This window comes from Equus caballus, chromosome 14, assembly GCF_041296265.1.
Source record: "Equus caballus isolate H_3958 breed thoroughbred chromosome 14, TB-T2T, whole genome shotgun sequence".
Taxonomy (NCBI): Eukaryota; Metazoa; Chordata; class Mammalia; order Perissodactyla; family Equidae; genus Equus; species Equus caballus.
Window position 1 is genome coordinate 88,829,638 of NC_091697.1, and position 15,276 is coordinate 88,844,913.

General features: G+C 37.4%; 1 protein-coding gene across 3 annotated transcripts in view; it reads right to left on the reverse strand.

Annotated features, from left to right (window-relative positions):
• The window catches only part of ARSK (arylsulfatase family member K), a 51,672-nt gene that overhangs the window by 12,643 nt on the left and 23,753 nt on the right, over window positions 1–15,276 (reverse strand). For all 3 annotated transcript variants that reach the window (XM_001503703.7, XM_005599553.4, XM_023617963.2), the window contains one exon: window positions 1,296–1,578. In XM_001503703.7, coding sequence (XP_001503753.2) covers window positions 1,296–1,578 — 283 coding nt within the window. The remainder of the gene's footprint in view (window positions 1–1,295; window positions 1,579–15,276) is intronic.

Here is a 15,276-nt window from a genome sequence, read left to right on the forward strand (position 1 = left end):
AAGTCCTCCACCAGGGTTCAAATTTTAGTCACCAAGGTATATTAACTGTGACTTATTGCATAAAGTACAAACTTTCCCATTCATAATCTGCTAGCTCTTTAGTCTACAAACCACTATATAAATTACAAATATGTATCACAATTAGTGACTAATCAGGTCATTTATTTCAAAGTCTCTCAGTGGTTACTCACTGCACATCTTTCATCCAGTATACACACAACCAGCAAAAGGTGTAATTGTGCTGCCTCCTTGTCTCCCAGTGATAAATCAATGTGACACATTATAGAAATGGATAAACAAACGAGGGACTTGGTCAACAAAGACGAATGTATAGTAAAGAAATAAAAAGTGGTAACACTGGAAGTGAAATTTGAATCAAACGTAAATGGAGTTATAGAAGAAACAGCTGACCTGGGAATGCTGACACTGCCACCATTTGATACATTCTAGCTATACAGCCAGAGGAACTTACTGAAGACACACTCATTGATCTAAATGAGGAAGGTCATTGTGAAGAAAAGGATAAACTTGTCCTAGACAAAGTGATACTGGGAAAAATCTTCACATTAATGAAACTCTCAGAAATATATCGTGACATTGAAAGTGCAAAGGGTAAAATGTTGGAAGGTAATCCAAATTTAGAAAGGAATATGACAATGTGCCAGGACACACAGAAGATGCTTGCTCTGTATCTTAAGTTATACAATGAGAAGGCAAGCACTGTTCAAACTACCCTTGCTACGTTTTGCTACAAAAAACCAAAACACTTTAGTTCTTAACGTCTCTAAGTGTTTTCAGTTCAGTGCATTAAATAAATTAGTTTTACTACTTTTTCAATTCCCTATTCATTTACAACCCAAAATAAGAGAGTTTTAAATGTTTTGACAAATGTTTTTAAGAGTCCTAGAAAAATGGTCATTTTCCCAATGGATTATTAAGATCTCTGTATAGTTGCCGCTGGTGTGGTCATTTTTACCATCCTGAACTGTGCAAAGTGAACACTGCCTGCACTCCTAAGAGAGTGTTCTAAGAGAATGTCTTTCAGTTCTCTCTTTACAGACATATTATATGAAAATATATTCAATTCAGAAGTAGGTTTCTAAGTTTTAACATATTTTATTTCTGTCAAATTGCCCTTTTGTTTTTGTCAACCAGTTATCGGTCAAGTTTGATTTAATGAGAATATACAATTTTCAAGATTTTCTTTAAAAGTGACACTAAAAGAAACAGTGAGTAAATACCAGTAACATACAGATATGTTAACTTCTACTTTTGAGCACACATAGTGTACTTACTTTTTTAAGCCAATAAAGAGATGTGCGAAATGTTGAAGCTCCAAAATTTTCTCCGGAAGATGGTGAAGGGTAAGGGTGTGGTAAATTTAATCCCAAGTACAGAACAAATGGTTGAGTGTAATTAATTGCTTCCTTTCTTAACCAATTTACTGCTCTGTCTGTATTCCTCCAGTCCTTTTCCATAACTCTTACTTTCGTCTTTTTAGGGAAAAGATTAACCATAGGCCTGCCTTCTTGTCTGAGTAAGAAAGCAACATCTCTTGTCCATGCTTCCACACGATTGCTGAGGGGGCAAAAAGACAGGTATATTGTAAGAGATTTAAAAAGTTTTAAAAACTGACTAAGCATAAACATAAAAAACCAATATGGAAAACAATCTTTAGACTCAGTCACCTAAATGTTCAGACTAACTATCTAACCGAGGGCCCTCCAGGACCAGTTCAACTGAGCCCATCTCATGAACAAAGTGATTAACTGCCTTTCAGAAAATCTGCAAAGTCACGTAGACAGAGCAAGCGCAAAAGAAATCTTCACCTGAAATGACTGTAGAACCAAAGAGCCTCCTTCCCATGGAACCCAAGGACAGGGACACAATCAGAACTTGAAAGTTGGACTCGTCAGAAGCGAGGGGTCCCTCATTCAGGAAGATGTGGTGTTAAAATTCCTTCCCCACCTCACCAAAAATGTTTGGCACCTCATCATAAAAGTTTAGAACCTCATCATAAATGTTTAGAATCCTGTCATAAATGTTTTAAACCTTACCATAAATATTGAAGCCCACCAGTTAACACCCATCCCATCAGTGTTTCTGCATGCCAGCCTCTTCTCCCTAACCTCTTAAATTTTGCCCCAAATGCTGAATCGGTGAGACAAATCTGAGGGCACATGCTCCCTGTTCTCCTTGCAGATCAATCTTGCAAAATAAAGCTGATCTCTTTGCCCAAAGGCTGATGCTGTAATTAATTGACCGTTTATGGGGCATCAGGTGAGAGAACCCCAATTTTGTTTGGTAAGAACTACACTAGATCTCCTTAAGAAAGTTACTGAGCATTCAAAGTTTAAAAACCAGGAAAAAATAACAAAAATAAAATAATCACTTATGTGTTCTTTAAAACTAAGATTATTTAGAAAGGTTACTTTTCTTGTAACAAGATATTTAGTAAAATAAAAAATGTTTTGGGGGCTGGCCCTGTGGCCTAGTGGTTAAGGTCAATGTGCTCTGCTTCGATGGCCCAGGTTCGCTTCCTGGGTGCGACCTACACCACTTGTCAGCAGCCATGCTATGGTGGTGACCCACATACAAAATAGGGGAAGACTGGCACAGATGTTAGCTCAGGGCAAATCTTCCTCAGAAAAAAAAAAAAGGTTTTAGATTCCTAGTATTTCTCTTGAATTTTCTAGCATTTTATTTTTTTATCAGAAGAAAATAGTATTTCTAACCAAAGCTACTATAATTTCCTCCTATAACTAAATCTTTATATTTTTAAAATTCTACCTCCTAAGTGTACCTTATGTTTCTGAAGTTTCACATTTTGAACTGTTTCCAGCTATATCTTTTCTCATTATGAGCACAATTTTATGATCTAAGCTATCTAAGCTAATAGTGATGCAAATTTATTATCCATTATAAACTAGATGTATTTTCTTTATTAGCTGATTTAAAAGTTAAATGATTCAACCAATTCGATTTCTCTAAATCTTTAGTCTATTTTATCTAACTACTTGATAAGTTAAGAGGTAGTACTTACTACTACTTTTTCTCAATCAGTGTATATTTAGTTAGCAAAATTGTTTAGGAAGCAGTCCTGGACATTTCTAAGAAGCTTATTTTTATAAGTTTTAGTTGAGGCAAACACCTCTGAAGTACTCTGTCAACTAAGAAAAGAGTTTTAAAAATTCGCATACCAACATAGAAATAAGGAATATTTTATATTAAAACAACACCCCACATAAGGGAATTTCAAACCACACAAAATGACTAATGGCCCATAGATGAGCTAAAATAGAGCTTTCATCTGCCTTATGAAGGCAGATACAGAATTTAAGCATCCATAATAAAAATAAAATTTTCACAGTTGACATTCAAGATATTTTGATAAAAATAACAAAAACTAGAATTTCAGCAAAATTACACCTAACGGATTCTAATTAATTCTGCCTAGCATTTACTCAAATTGTAAGTTTTGTAAAATTTATCAGACTACCAAAACAACCTAACATTAGTTTCTCAGTCTTTTGCTTCAGTCATTGCTGAAACTCCCTATATGTGACTATGATTAGCTACTGCAGAGGAGTGGGATGCTAGGGGTTTATACACCAGCAGTACTTGTGGTAGAGCTCAAGGATTCTGAGAGAAGAATAGGACACTGAGATTCATACAGGATGTATAGAAACTAAAGTGCTTTCTTTTCAACCAAAGAGTGTTACAGAGTGTTATATTTTCGTATGGCTGAGACATTATTACAGGAAACAAGAAAATTACAAGCAAGCTTGGAATACAGCCTAACTAACTAGTTCCTAGTGTGATACTGTGATTTATAATAAAAATTTACATCTTGTCTTCTCCCTGCTTCTGGCAGGGAGATCCTAAAACCCTTGGAATTTCCTAGGTGGAGAGGGACAAAGGTGCCTTTTGTTATGTCAATTGGGTTACTTTTTGACCTCATCTAGGATGGGGACTGGTTGCCAGGAGAACTGACCACATGATTATAGGGTGCAAAATTTTAGTCCCACCCTGCCTGACCTCGGGGAGGAGAGGGGGGATGGAGATTGAATTCAGTTACCAAGGGTCCATGATTTAATCAATGATGCCTGTGTAATGAAGGCTCCATAAAATCCCCAAAAAGGAGTGGATTCAGAGAGCTTCCGGGTTGGTGAACACTTGGAGGGGCTGGGAGAATGATGCTGGCTCCAAGAGGACATGGAACCTCCACACCCTCTCCCCATGTCTCGCCCTATGCATCTCTTCCCCCTGGCTGTTCCTGAGTTATATCCTTTTACAATAAATCAATAATCTAATAAGTAAAATATTTCTCTGAGTTCTGTAAGCTGCTCTAGCAAATTAATAGAACCCAAGGAGGGTGTCATGGGAAGCTGTGATCTATAGCCAGTAGGTCAGAAGCACAGGTAACAACCTGGACTTGCCACTGGCATCTGAAGTGTAGGGGAGGGGCAGTCTTGTAGGACTGAGCCCTTAACCTGTGGAATCTGATGCTACCTCCAGGCAGATAAGGTCAGAATTGAGTTGGTTTTGGGACACCCAACTGGTGTCTGGAGAACTGGTGGTGTGTGGAACCCGCTCCCCTTCCCTCCCCCCGCCCCCACACACATTGGAAGTGGGTGCAGAATCCTAATTGGTGATCAGAACATTTACCTGGCTTTCAATTAACTCAGGTGTAGACTATTGTCTGGATTGTGCTAACTGACTCAGTCAACCCTAGGATGTAGTCAGGAGTGAGTCTAGAACATCTCGAGGAAGATAAGACGGCTGAATGGAACCCAGGGCACCGTGTCTTTTGCTACAGCAATGAATACGATGAATAAGTGTGATTCCATTGAGCCTTTCTGGTAAGGTTATGCCCCCTTCCCTATTTTTATCTTTTTTACTCTCTGTGTTCCTGAGATTCTTTCAACCTAGACTGGTCCCCTTAAGGGTCCAAAGACTCAAATCAAGTTAATTTTGGCCTCATCATTATGATTGATTTCAAACTTAGCTTTATTTTTGCCCTCTTACTGATTTACCCTCTTATTCATGGGTATGTGTGCCTATAACTGCTGGTATTCAAGGAGAGTTACAGCAAATGATTTCAGCATTACTAGGGAAGCAGGACAAGATTATGGTTGAAGGTAAAGGTTCCTCTCTCACAATTTTCACTTTTTCCTCTTTTCTGGGTATCCCAAGAATCTTGAGTGAGCTAGTTGATTAAGAAGGTAATACTTTGATTGGTTAGTTTACCTATATTCATGGCATTGTGCTTAAGTTATAAAGTAACAATTTACTTCTTTATAACTTAAAATCAGCACATTTTAGGTTTCAATAAATATTAATAATTCTAATCAATGTTGGTTCTCTGTTCTGCTCTCACTACTCCTGGGCCAGCCCAATCCTCCTGGGACTTTGTTAAGCACAAGAAGAGCAGTAGATGCAGTAAGCAGTAGGCTGCTACAGGAGCTGCAATTCTCAGCTCAGAGAGTCCCTTTTCCCAGCCCAAGGTTCCTTCTGGCCAGTAACACTAACGAGGAAAATAGAGAGAGAAGGTGAATATGTAACTGCACAATCTATTACAATTACTGTAACAGAAAAATAATTCTTTTAAAATTATAATTCTCTTTACCACACAACCAGTGTCTCCAATCCCTTCTTAACCAGGCCAACTGGTTAACGTGAGCAGAATTATTCTACCTTGGTTCAATTCCAGGAAACAGTATCTTTTGACCATGTGCTTAGACCTACTTTGTCTTGTTCTAAGTGTTGTCTTTATCCCTCCACCGTTAATTGCTAGAACCTCCTCCAAATAGAAACTTTCTAATTACTTGGCCACCAGGGGTATTTTGAACAAATTTCCTTCCATTCCATTTCTATGTACATTGTCTGGACTGTCAAGAGTTTCAATCAGGACAATTAAAAAGGGCTTACAAATAGGGAGGAAGCAAAACTATCTATGCTGTAGATACTTACTGATTCTTTGGCTCCTCTCATTATAAATTTACCCTGTTACCTGCAGTACGCATGCACATACAATGTGTAGTTTCCTGGATGCCAGCATTTCTCAAAGTGGCCCAGGGAGGTTTCTGAGAGGATTTCAGGGGGTCCATGAGGCCAAAACTATTGTCCTAATAATAGTTAGATCTTATTTGCCTTTTTCACCCTCATTCTCTGAGTGCACAGTGGAGACCACTCCAATTTAGCGTCAGGTGAGAGCTTAGACGTGGAGTATACCTGTATCAAAGGGGATTGTTCTCTATAAACTTAGGCTTTTTGTCCATGTACACTAAGCGACCCTCCTAAGTGGTCCAAAGTCTACTTCTACTCTTGGCAGAAATGTAAGAAGGATTTCTCTTCTCAAAGGGACACAAAAAATAACCACGTTTCCGGTTCACTATTGGTTTCACCTTGTCCTACCTCCACCTGAGGTCCAGTTCTTTCTATCCTTGCTACTCCAAGAGTGGTCCATGGACCAGCAGCATCAGCATCACTAGGGAGCTTGTTACAAATGCAGAATCTCAGGCCCCAATGAATCAGGACATTTAACAAGATGCCCCGGTGATTTGTATACATAAAGTTTGAGATGCACTGCTCTACATACAGTGTAAGAATTCTTTTATGCAAAAAACCCCTTGATTTTTAGATAGGATAATCCAAACAGCTTCTACAGTAGCTCATGCATAGAATTACTCTACCTTGGTTCAATTCCAAGAAAATAAGGTGATGGCTACATGCCCTATCCAATAATCAGCAGTTTGATTAGTTCTTTTTAACGACAAAATCTCTTCCTAATATAAATGGAAAATAAAACTACCTAACACATTACCAACTAATTATTGCATAAATTTGTCTATATGCCATTGCTGTGTGGCTTTTCTGTGCCAAATTCTTCTGTAGCATTGGATACAGTCAGTCCACAGGTAGGAAAGGATTATTTTACATAGTAACAAGCACATCTGAAAAAATATCACATATTAAAATAGGTGAGAACATAACAGTTTTCTTTCAAAATGAATTAGGAGCCTAGACTTAAACCTTCAGCTTCCTAAGATTCCTAAGATAATTAACTATCTCAGACTGAGTTCTGTGGAGATCTCTCTTTCACACACATACACAATCATTGTTACTGATGGGATTACAACAGCTAATGTGTCTCAGATAAGTCTCTGGCGTGGGAAAATTACAATTCTGAATGGTGCCCTTGCAAAACCCTGCTATTAACCTAACAAATTCTGTAAAAAAAAAGGAATCCAAACTCTTTCCCTTTAAATGCTCTTAAAGTTGTGAGAAACACACATACCATTTTTTTAAAAGGACTTACAAGGCTGTCATCTATCTTTCTTACTTATATGACAATCTGTTTTAGTTGAATGACTATTTCTAACTCTGGCAAATTCAGGTTGGAACATCCCTTTTCAATATACATTATTTAAATGCTCAATATATGTATGTTTTTCCATTGGTTCATTTTATTCATTCCAACCATTTTCCTTTTCTGGTGAAATTATAGTAGTCAGTGTTCCTTAATCTTTTATTCATAAAGTTATTTGTAAATATGTTGAAAATCATGGATTTTTTGCCACTAAACAATATTAAAAATATATTATTACAATACTTATATCACTATATTATACATAATATTAATATAATACTTTATATTATAATATATAATTAATAACATTGTACATTTATTATATAATTTTATTAATTATATATTATATATTTTATTAAGTATTCATTATAAATATATTTATGCAATTATATATTCTTATTATAAAGTATTATTATATAATAATAATAGTAAATAAATTCAAACGGAAGTTTTGTTTTGCACGAGTGTGGGGATGGGTACTTAGGGATTTTATGGACTTCGAGCTGTGAACTCCCACCTAGCCATTTTCTAGTCTCCTGGTGAATTCATCACAATGGGAGCATCAATATTTATAACTTTGAATTCCCACAGGACAATGACTATAGCCTTTGATAGAGAATATTTGCTGTAGTTTAGGTTTATTTAATAAAGCTAGCCTTTTTGATTCAATTCAAGAAATATTTACTGAATGCCTACCATGTGCAAAGCATTGTGCTGGCAGGAGTTTGGAGTTACTTGCTTAGCTACCAAAATGGCATTAGCACCTCGTATCCACTCACACATAAAACCCTTTTACTACCATACTTTTTAAAATAGAGGGCCATATGCTATGTTGTGGAAAAACCAACTGTGATAAAATAGTTTGGCCATAACTATAACTCTAATAATTTAGATCACATTCACTATTTCTACATCATAAAAGGGGAAGCTTTTTTTCTGACACTTTTAATTTAACATATCAACTTGAGCAACTGTAATATTTAAAATTTTTGTAAGCTTTTGTTTTTCAATATTATATGGAAAACATAACCTGGACAAAATGCCATCAAATCTGAAAGATAAAGTAGGTGGATTATCCCCCAGTAAATCTGTCATTAAGAATTCACCAAGCAGTCACTGTATGGGACATGTCACAGTGTCCATAGCTCTTGCTGAAGGGGTGACCCAGATGACCATATTTTGTAGGATTTAACTCCTCCTCTATCCTGTTGACTGACCAGGGGTGGGCACCTGACTAGGGATGAAAGCCTTAGGTCCTTAACCTGGTCAGCAATTATGGTGGGGTCTGGGATAAAATATGAGTTGGGCTCATCATCCTTATTTACAGAATTTGAATTTGGAAAGAAAAAAAAAGTCAGGTAACTTGCAGTTATCTAGAATGCAGCTATGAGGTAGAGAAAAAGTCATAAAGAAGGAGATGGAGCTTGAGTCAAAAAGGGTCATACAGGTCAAAGTTATAGTTGGAAGTGAGGTAGTTGAGAAAAGATACAGAGCAGAGGAGAGAAATAAGTCATGACTTATGTTAATAACTAGAGAACTAGAACTAGTTCTAGTTCTAGGCAGACAACTAGAATAAAGTTCCCCTAACTCCTGCCACTAAGGCCCTTAATGCTGTATTACATTCAGAATTACTCCCCAGTCCCATATCTTGAGACTAGTGTGACTACAGCCCCTGTTCTTAGTTTGCTAATCCAAATCCCTTTTCACTGCATGCCAATCCTTACATTGTGATCACATCTTCTCTACCCTGTATACCCCAGTCTTATGTGGGTGGGCTCAAGTGACTATTCTTCTAACCAAAAGAACGTAATGAAAATAAATACCATGTTTCTAGTCCTATACTGAGTCCAAATCTCATCCAATATAAGCCTCAGAATAGAAGACTTACAAATGATACATACTTATGTCTATCATGCTTGTAAGTAGTTAAAATGATTTCACTGCTGAGAAATCTAATTTTGGGGCTGTTATAGTCATAATTAACTTTCAATAAATTTTCAAAATGTCCCTTTTGCCTGCTAAAAGATAAGTCTTTAATCTATGTTTCTGAATACAGTTATGCACTGTGTAATGACATTTTGGTCAACAACAGACTGCATAAATGACAGTGATCCCCTAAGGTTAGTACCATGTAGCCTTGGTGTGCAGTAGGATATATCATCTAAGTTTGTGTAAATATACTCTATGATGCTCGCACAATGGCAGAATCACCTAATGATGCATTTCTTATAACATATCCCCATTGTTCAGTGACTCACAACTGTATAGGACTTTACCGAGCCTAGGAAGACACTAGTGACCCTTCTGGAAAAATTTTCTCTTAAATCTAATGCAGGGCCTAGTAAGTAGTAAAAGCTGAACAAATGATAGCTATCATTATTCTCCAGGTGGCTTTGGTCAAAGAAATTCAGTCAACACATTTTAAATGAGTTAACTTTCAGGGTAATGGGGGCATGGATGACATGTGTCTGAATTATTTAAAATCTGTTAGGTAATTAAAACTTGGCCTGTTAGCTCCATGAGTTCCTGGGCACAGTGCTACTAAGACAGCCAAGTTACGGATGTGACATGTTTTTCAAACCACCTGCCTTTTGGCCAGGAATTTCATTTTGTGTGGGTTTTAATGAGAGGGGAGAGGCCATCGCCCACTATTGAAGCTGAAGCGAGAGTGATAACCCCTTTGCCTAGGACCCCAGGCAGCTAGGGAGTAGGGAAGTGACGTAGGCTTGCCAATTTGATACTCAGGTGCTGGAGTTTGAGTCTTGAGGGAGTGACACAGAGACATGGGGTCAGCTAGAGATTAATTAAGGCAGCAGTGTCACCAGCAGCAGTATTGTGGCCAGCCTGTTTCTATGGTATAATTTTGGTGTGCTCTCAAACACCAGCCTTACCCAATTCCTGTTTTCTGAGTTGAGGACTCTGGCCTTCTTATTGATGCTATGTGCTACCTAAGTTTTTCTAAAAAATTTATTTTTGGGGCCAGCCCCGTGGCCTAGTGGTTAAGTTTGGCGCACTCTGCTTCGGTGGCCCAGGTTTGGTTCCCAAGCACAGACCTGCACCACTGGTCAGTGGCCATGCTGTGGCAGTGAGCCACATACAAAATAGAGGAAGACTGGAACTGATGTTAGCTCAGAGTGAATCTTCCTCAAGCAAAAACAAAAAAAAATTCATTTTCTACTCAGGATTCAGAGTGTAACCAAGGATCTTGATGAGTAATTTCTAACACTAATAGTACCTTAGAAATTTTGTCATTTTTGCCAAAGATATGATAAACTATCAGCACAAGGCTATTACTCACTCAAAAAAGGCAGAAAAGTTCATATTTTTCTACTTTGAATCCGATCAGTGTTTTTATCTTTGCATTTCCAAAAAAACATTTATCTAAAATTGCTTAAAAAAATCAATTTACAATAACAGCAGTTTAACAAAAACAGAAAAAAGTGCTATGGTTTTGGGGATCCAACAACTTTGTGGAGGTGTTCTGAGACAGTTTTGCTGTTGCAATCCTTCATTTCTTATGAAGCCTGATACCTACAAGTAACTTTATAATACTACTATGAAGCAGGTTTGACATATTCTCTAGTGAAAGAGGCATCTTTAAGAGTCTATAAAAGGTGAAAAGGGAATAATTTGGATTAATAAAGGGCATACTTTCAGAGCTTGAAAAGACTGGATTCTAATTGGAGCTTTCATAAACAAAAAAAGTATTAGGTATAACAATGAAAATTCTAAGGAAAAGAAATTTAGTCAAATAGGGTTATATATGGTCTCAGACTAAAACATATATTACAGGAATTTTTTTGCAAGTAAAGAGACGTTAGGGAGTGACATCAGCATCATGGCAGAGTGAGCTGTTTCCTTAGTCTCTTCCCCAAAAGAACAACCAAAAGCACATTCTTTAACCAATAGAGGATACCCACATACCACAAGAGAATGTCTGAGAGACCCAAACAGCCATACATCTGAAGGTAGGGGTACTGGATCCCAGGAAAGCAGAGGAGGTGAACGGATCTCCTGCCCTTCTCCAGTGGCAGTGATCTAGGTTGTGAGTCCACACACAGCAGCCAATGTGGAACTCTTGGAGGAGGTGGGGGAATGGGAAGGCCTCCATGCAAATGCTTTCATGCTTAGGGCTGCATCCTGGCCTGTGGTGGCGTTCCACACCAAGGTGGCTTGGCCACTGTGTACGTGGGCGCCCCCACCAAGCCCAGCAGCTCAGGTGGGCTGCAGGTGAGTGCAGAGTGGGCTCATGTGCATGAAAGAGGGTGCCCCTTCCCTCCCCTCCTGCCTGTTGCACTAGCTTGGTCAGTTAGCCAAGGCAGTGGATCTGCACCAGAGCACCTGTGCCTGCTTGTGTGACCTGCCAGGCAGCAGTAGCTGGTGGGAAGATGCAGACAGGTCCTGTCAGCACAGCTTCCAGTTGATGTGGCAGGTTCAGAAAACACAGCTCCTCCCCCAACCAATGGTGACAGGTGGAATCTGCAACCAGATACCACCCCACTATGCATCAGCAAAGGTCCACTTCATCAAACACCATGAAGAAATACATTAACACTCCAGATGAGATTGAAAATGACAAATCTTCAGAAACCAATCCTCAAGTCACAGAAATTTACAATCTAAATGATAAAGAATTCAAAATAGTTATCATAAAGAAACTCAATGAGTTACAAGACAACTCAGACAGTTCAGTGAACTCAGGAATAAAATTAATGAGCAGAAGGAATTCTTCACAAAAGGGATTGAAACTCTAAAAAACCCAAACAAATGCTAGAGATGAAGAACACAATGAATGAGATGAAATCAATCTAGAAATCTTAAAAAACAGAGCTGACATTTTTGAGGGCTGAATTAGTAATTTAGAGGACAGAAATATAGAAATGCTTTGGGTGGAGGAGGAGAGAGAACTAAGACTTAAAGAAAATGAAGAAATTCTTCAAGAAATATCCAACTCAATTAGGAAATATAACATAAGGATTATAGGTATTCCAAAGGGAGAATAGAGGGAAAAAGGAGCAGAGAGCTTGTTCAAAGAAATAATAGCTGAGAAGTTCCCAAACCTGGGGAAGGAACTGGAATTACAAGTATATGAAGCCAAAAGAACTCCTAATTATGTCAATGCAAAAGGACCTTCTCCAAGGCATATAATAGTAAAACTGGCCAAAGTCAATGATAAAGAAAAAATATTAAGGGCAGCAAGGCAGAAGAGAGTATCTACAAAGGAACCCCATCAGGCTTTCAGCAGACTTCTCTGCAGAAACTTTACAGGCTATGAGTGAGTGGAATGATATATTCAAAATACTGAAAGACATAAACTTTCAGCCAACAATACTCTATCCAGTGAAACTAACCTTCAGATAGGATGAAGAAATAAAAACTTTCCCAGATAAACAAAAGCGAGGGAGTTAATCACCACGAGACCCCCTACAAGAATGATCAAGAAGGCCCTCACACCTGAAACAAAAAGGAAAAGGCTTACAAAGCTTTGAGAAAGGACATAAATAGACAAAATCAGAAAATTACAGCTCTCTATCAGAATAGGTTAGCAAACACTAATTATAAGATTAAAGATAAAGGGAAGGAAAGCATCAAAAATAACTATAAACACTTTATTTTAATCACAAACTCACAACACAAAACAGAACAATTTGTGACAACAATAACTTAGGGAAGAGGAAAGGGATGGAACTGCCCATCCTTAGGCTAATGAAGATAAGAGGCTAACAGAAAATGGACTATCTCATCTATGCAATCTTTTACACCTCATGGTATCCACTAACCAAAAAATCAGAACAGAGACACAAACCATAAATAAACAGAAAACTGAGAAACCCATCATAGAAAAATCACCAAACTGAAATGGCAGTCAGAACTACAAGTGAAGAGAAACAATGGAAATATAGAACAACTGGAAAATAAGAGATAAAATGGCAGTATTAAGCCCTCACGTATCAGTAATAACTCTAAATGTAAATGGATTGAATTCTTCAATCAAAAGACACAGAGTAGCTGGATGGATTAAAAAATTAAGACCCAACAATATGCTGCCTCCAGGAAACACATCTCAAATCTAAAGACAAACACAGGCTTAAAGTGAAAGGATAGAGGACAATACTCCAAGCAAATAGAAAGCAAAAGAAAGCAGGGGTTGCCATACCTTTATCAGAGAAAGCAGACTTCAAGATAAAAAAGGCAATGAGAGACAAAGAGGGGAAGTACATAATGATAAAAGGGGACATCCTACCAAGAGGACATAACATATAAATATATATGCACCTAACAGTGGAGCACTGAAGTACATAAAACAACTATTAACAGACCTAAGGGGAGAAATTGACAGCAACACAATAATAGTAGGGAACCTCAACACTCCACTTACATCAGTGGATAGATTATCTGGACAGAAAGTCAACAAAGAAATAGTGAAATTTAATGAAAAACTAGACCAGGTGGACTTAATAGATATATAAAGAACATTCCATTCAAAAACAGCAAAATACACATTTTTCTCAAGTGCACATGGAACATTCTCAAAGATAGACCATATGTTGGGAAACAAGGCAAGCCTTAATAAATCTGAGAAGACTGAAATCATATCAAGCATCTTTTCTGACCACAATGCTATGAAACTAGAAATCAACTATAGGAAAAAAGCTAAGAAAGTCACAAACATGTTGAGACTAAACAACATGCTACTGAACAAACCTTGGATCAATGAAGAAATCAAAGGAGAAATAAAAAAATACTTGGAGACAACGAAAATGAAAAGACATCATACCAACTCTTATTGGATGAAGCAAAAGTGGTTCTAAGAGGGAAATTCATAGCAACACAGGCCCACCTCAACAAAAGGAAAAATCTCAAATAAGTCATCTTAAACTACACCTAATAGAACTGGAAGAAGAAGAACTAACAAAGGTGAAAGTCAGTAGAAGGAGAGAAATAATAAAAATTAGAGCAAAAATAAATGAAATAGCCAAATAACAGTAGAAAGGATCAATGAAACTAAGAGCTGGTTCTTTGAGAAGATAAACAAAATTGACAAACCTTCAGCCAGACTCACTAAGAAAAAAAGAGAGAAGGCTCAAATAAATAAAATTAGAAATGAAAGAGGAGAAATTACAATGGATATCACAGAAATACAAAGGATTATAAGAGAATACTATGAAAAACTATATGCCAACAAACTGAATAACTTAGAAGATATGGATAAATTCTTAGACTCATACAACCTCCCAAAAGTGAATCAAGAAGAAATAGACAATCTGAACAGACAAATCACAAGGAAAGACATTGAAACAGTAATCAAAAACCTCCCCCAACAAAGAAGTCCAGGACCAGCTGGCTTCTATGGAAAATTCCATCAAACAGTCAAAGATTTAATATCTGTCCTTCTCAAACTATTCCAAAAAATTGAGGAAGATGGAACGCTTCCTAACTCATTCTATGAGTCCAACAACACTCTGATCCCAAAACCAGACAGGGACAATACAAAGAAGGAAAATTATAGGCCAATATCGCTGATGAACATAGATGCAAAAATCCTCAACAAAATATTAGCAAAATGAATATAGTAATATATTAAAAGGATCATATACCATGATCAAGTGGGATTTATACCAGGGACACAAGGATGGTTCAACATCTACAAAGTAATCAATATGATACGCCACATGACAAAATGAGGAATAAAAATCACATGATCATCTTAATAGATGCAGAGAAAGCATTTGAGAAGATCCAACATCAATTTATGATAAAAACTCTTAATAAAATGGGTGTAGAAGGAAAGCACCTCAACATAATAAAGGCCATATATGACAAACCCACAGCCAACATCATACTCAACAGTGAAAAACAGAAAGCCATCCTTCTAGGAACAGGAACAAGACAAGGGTGCCCAC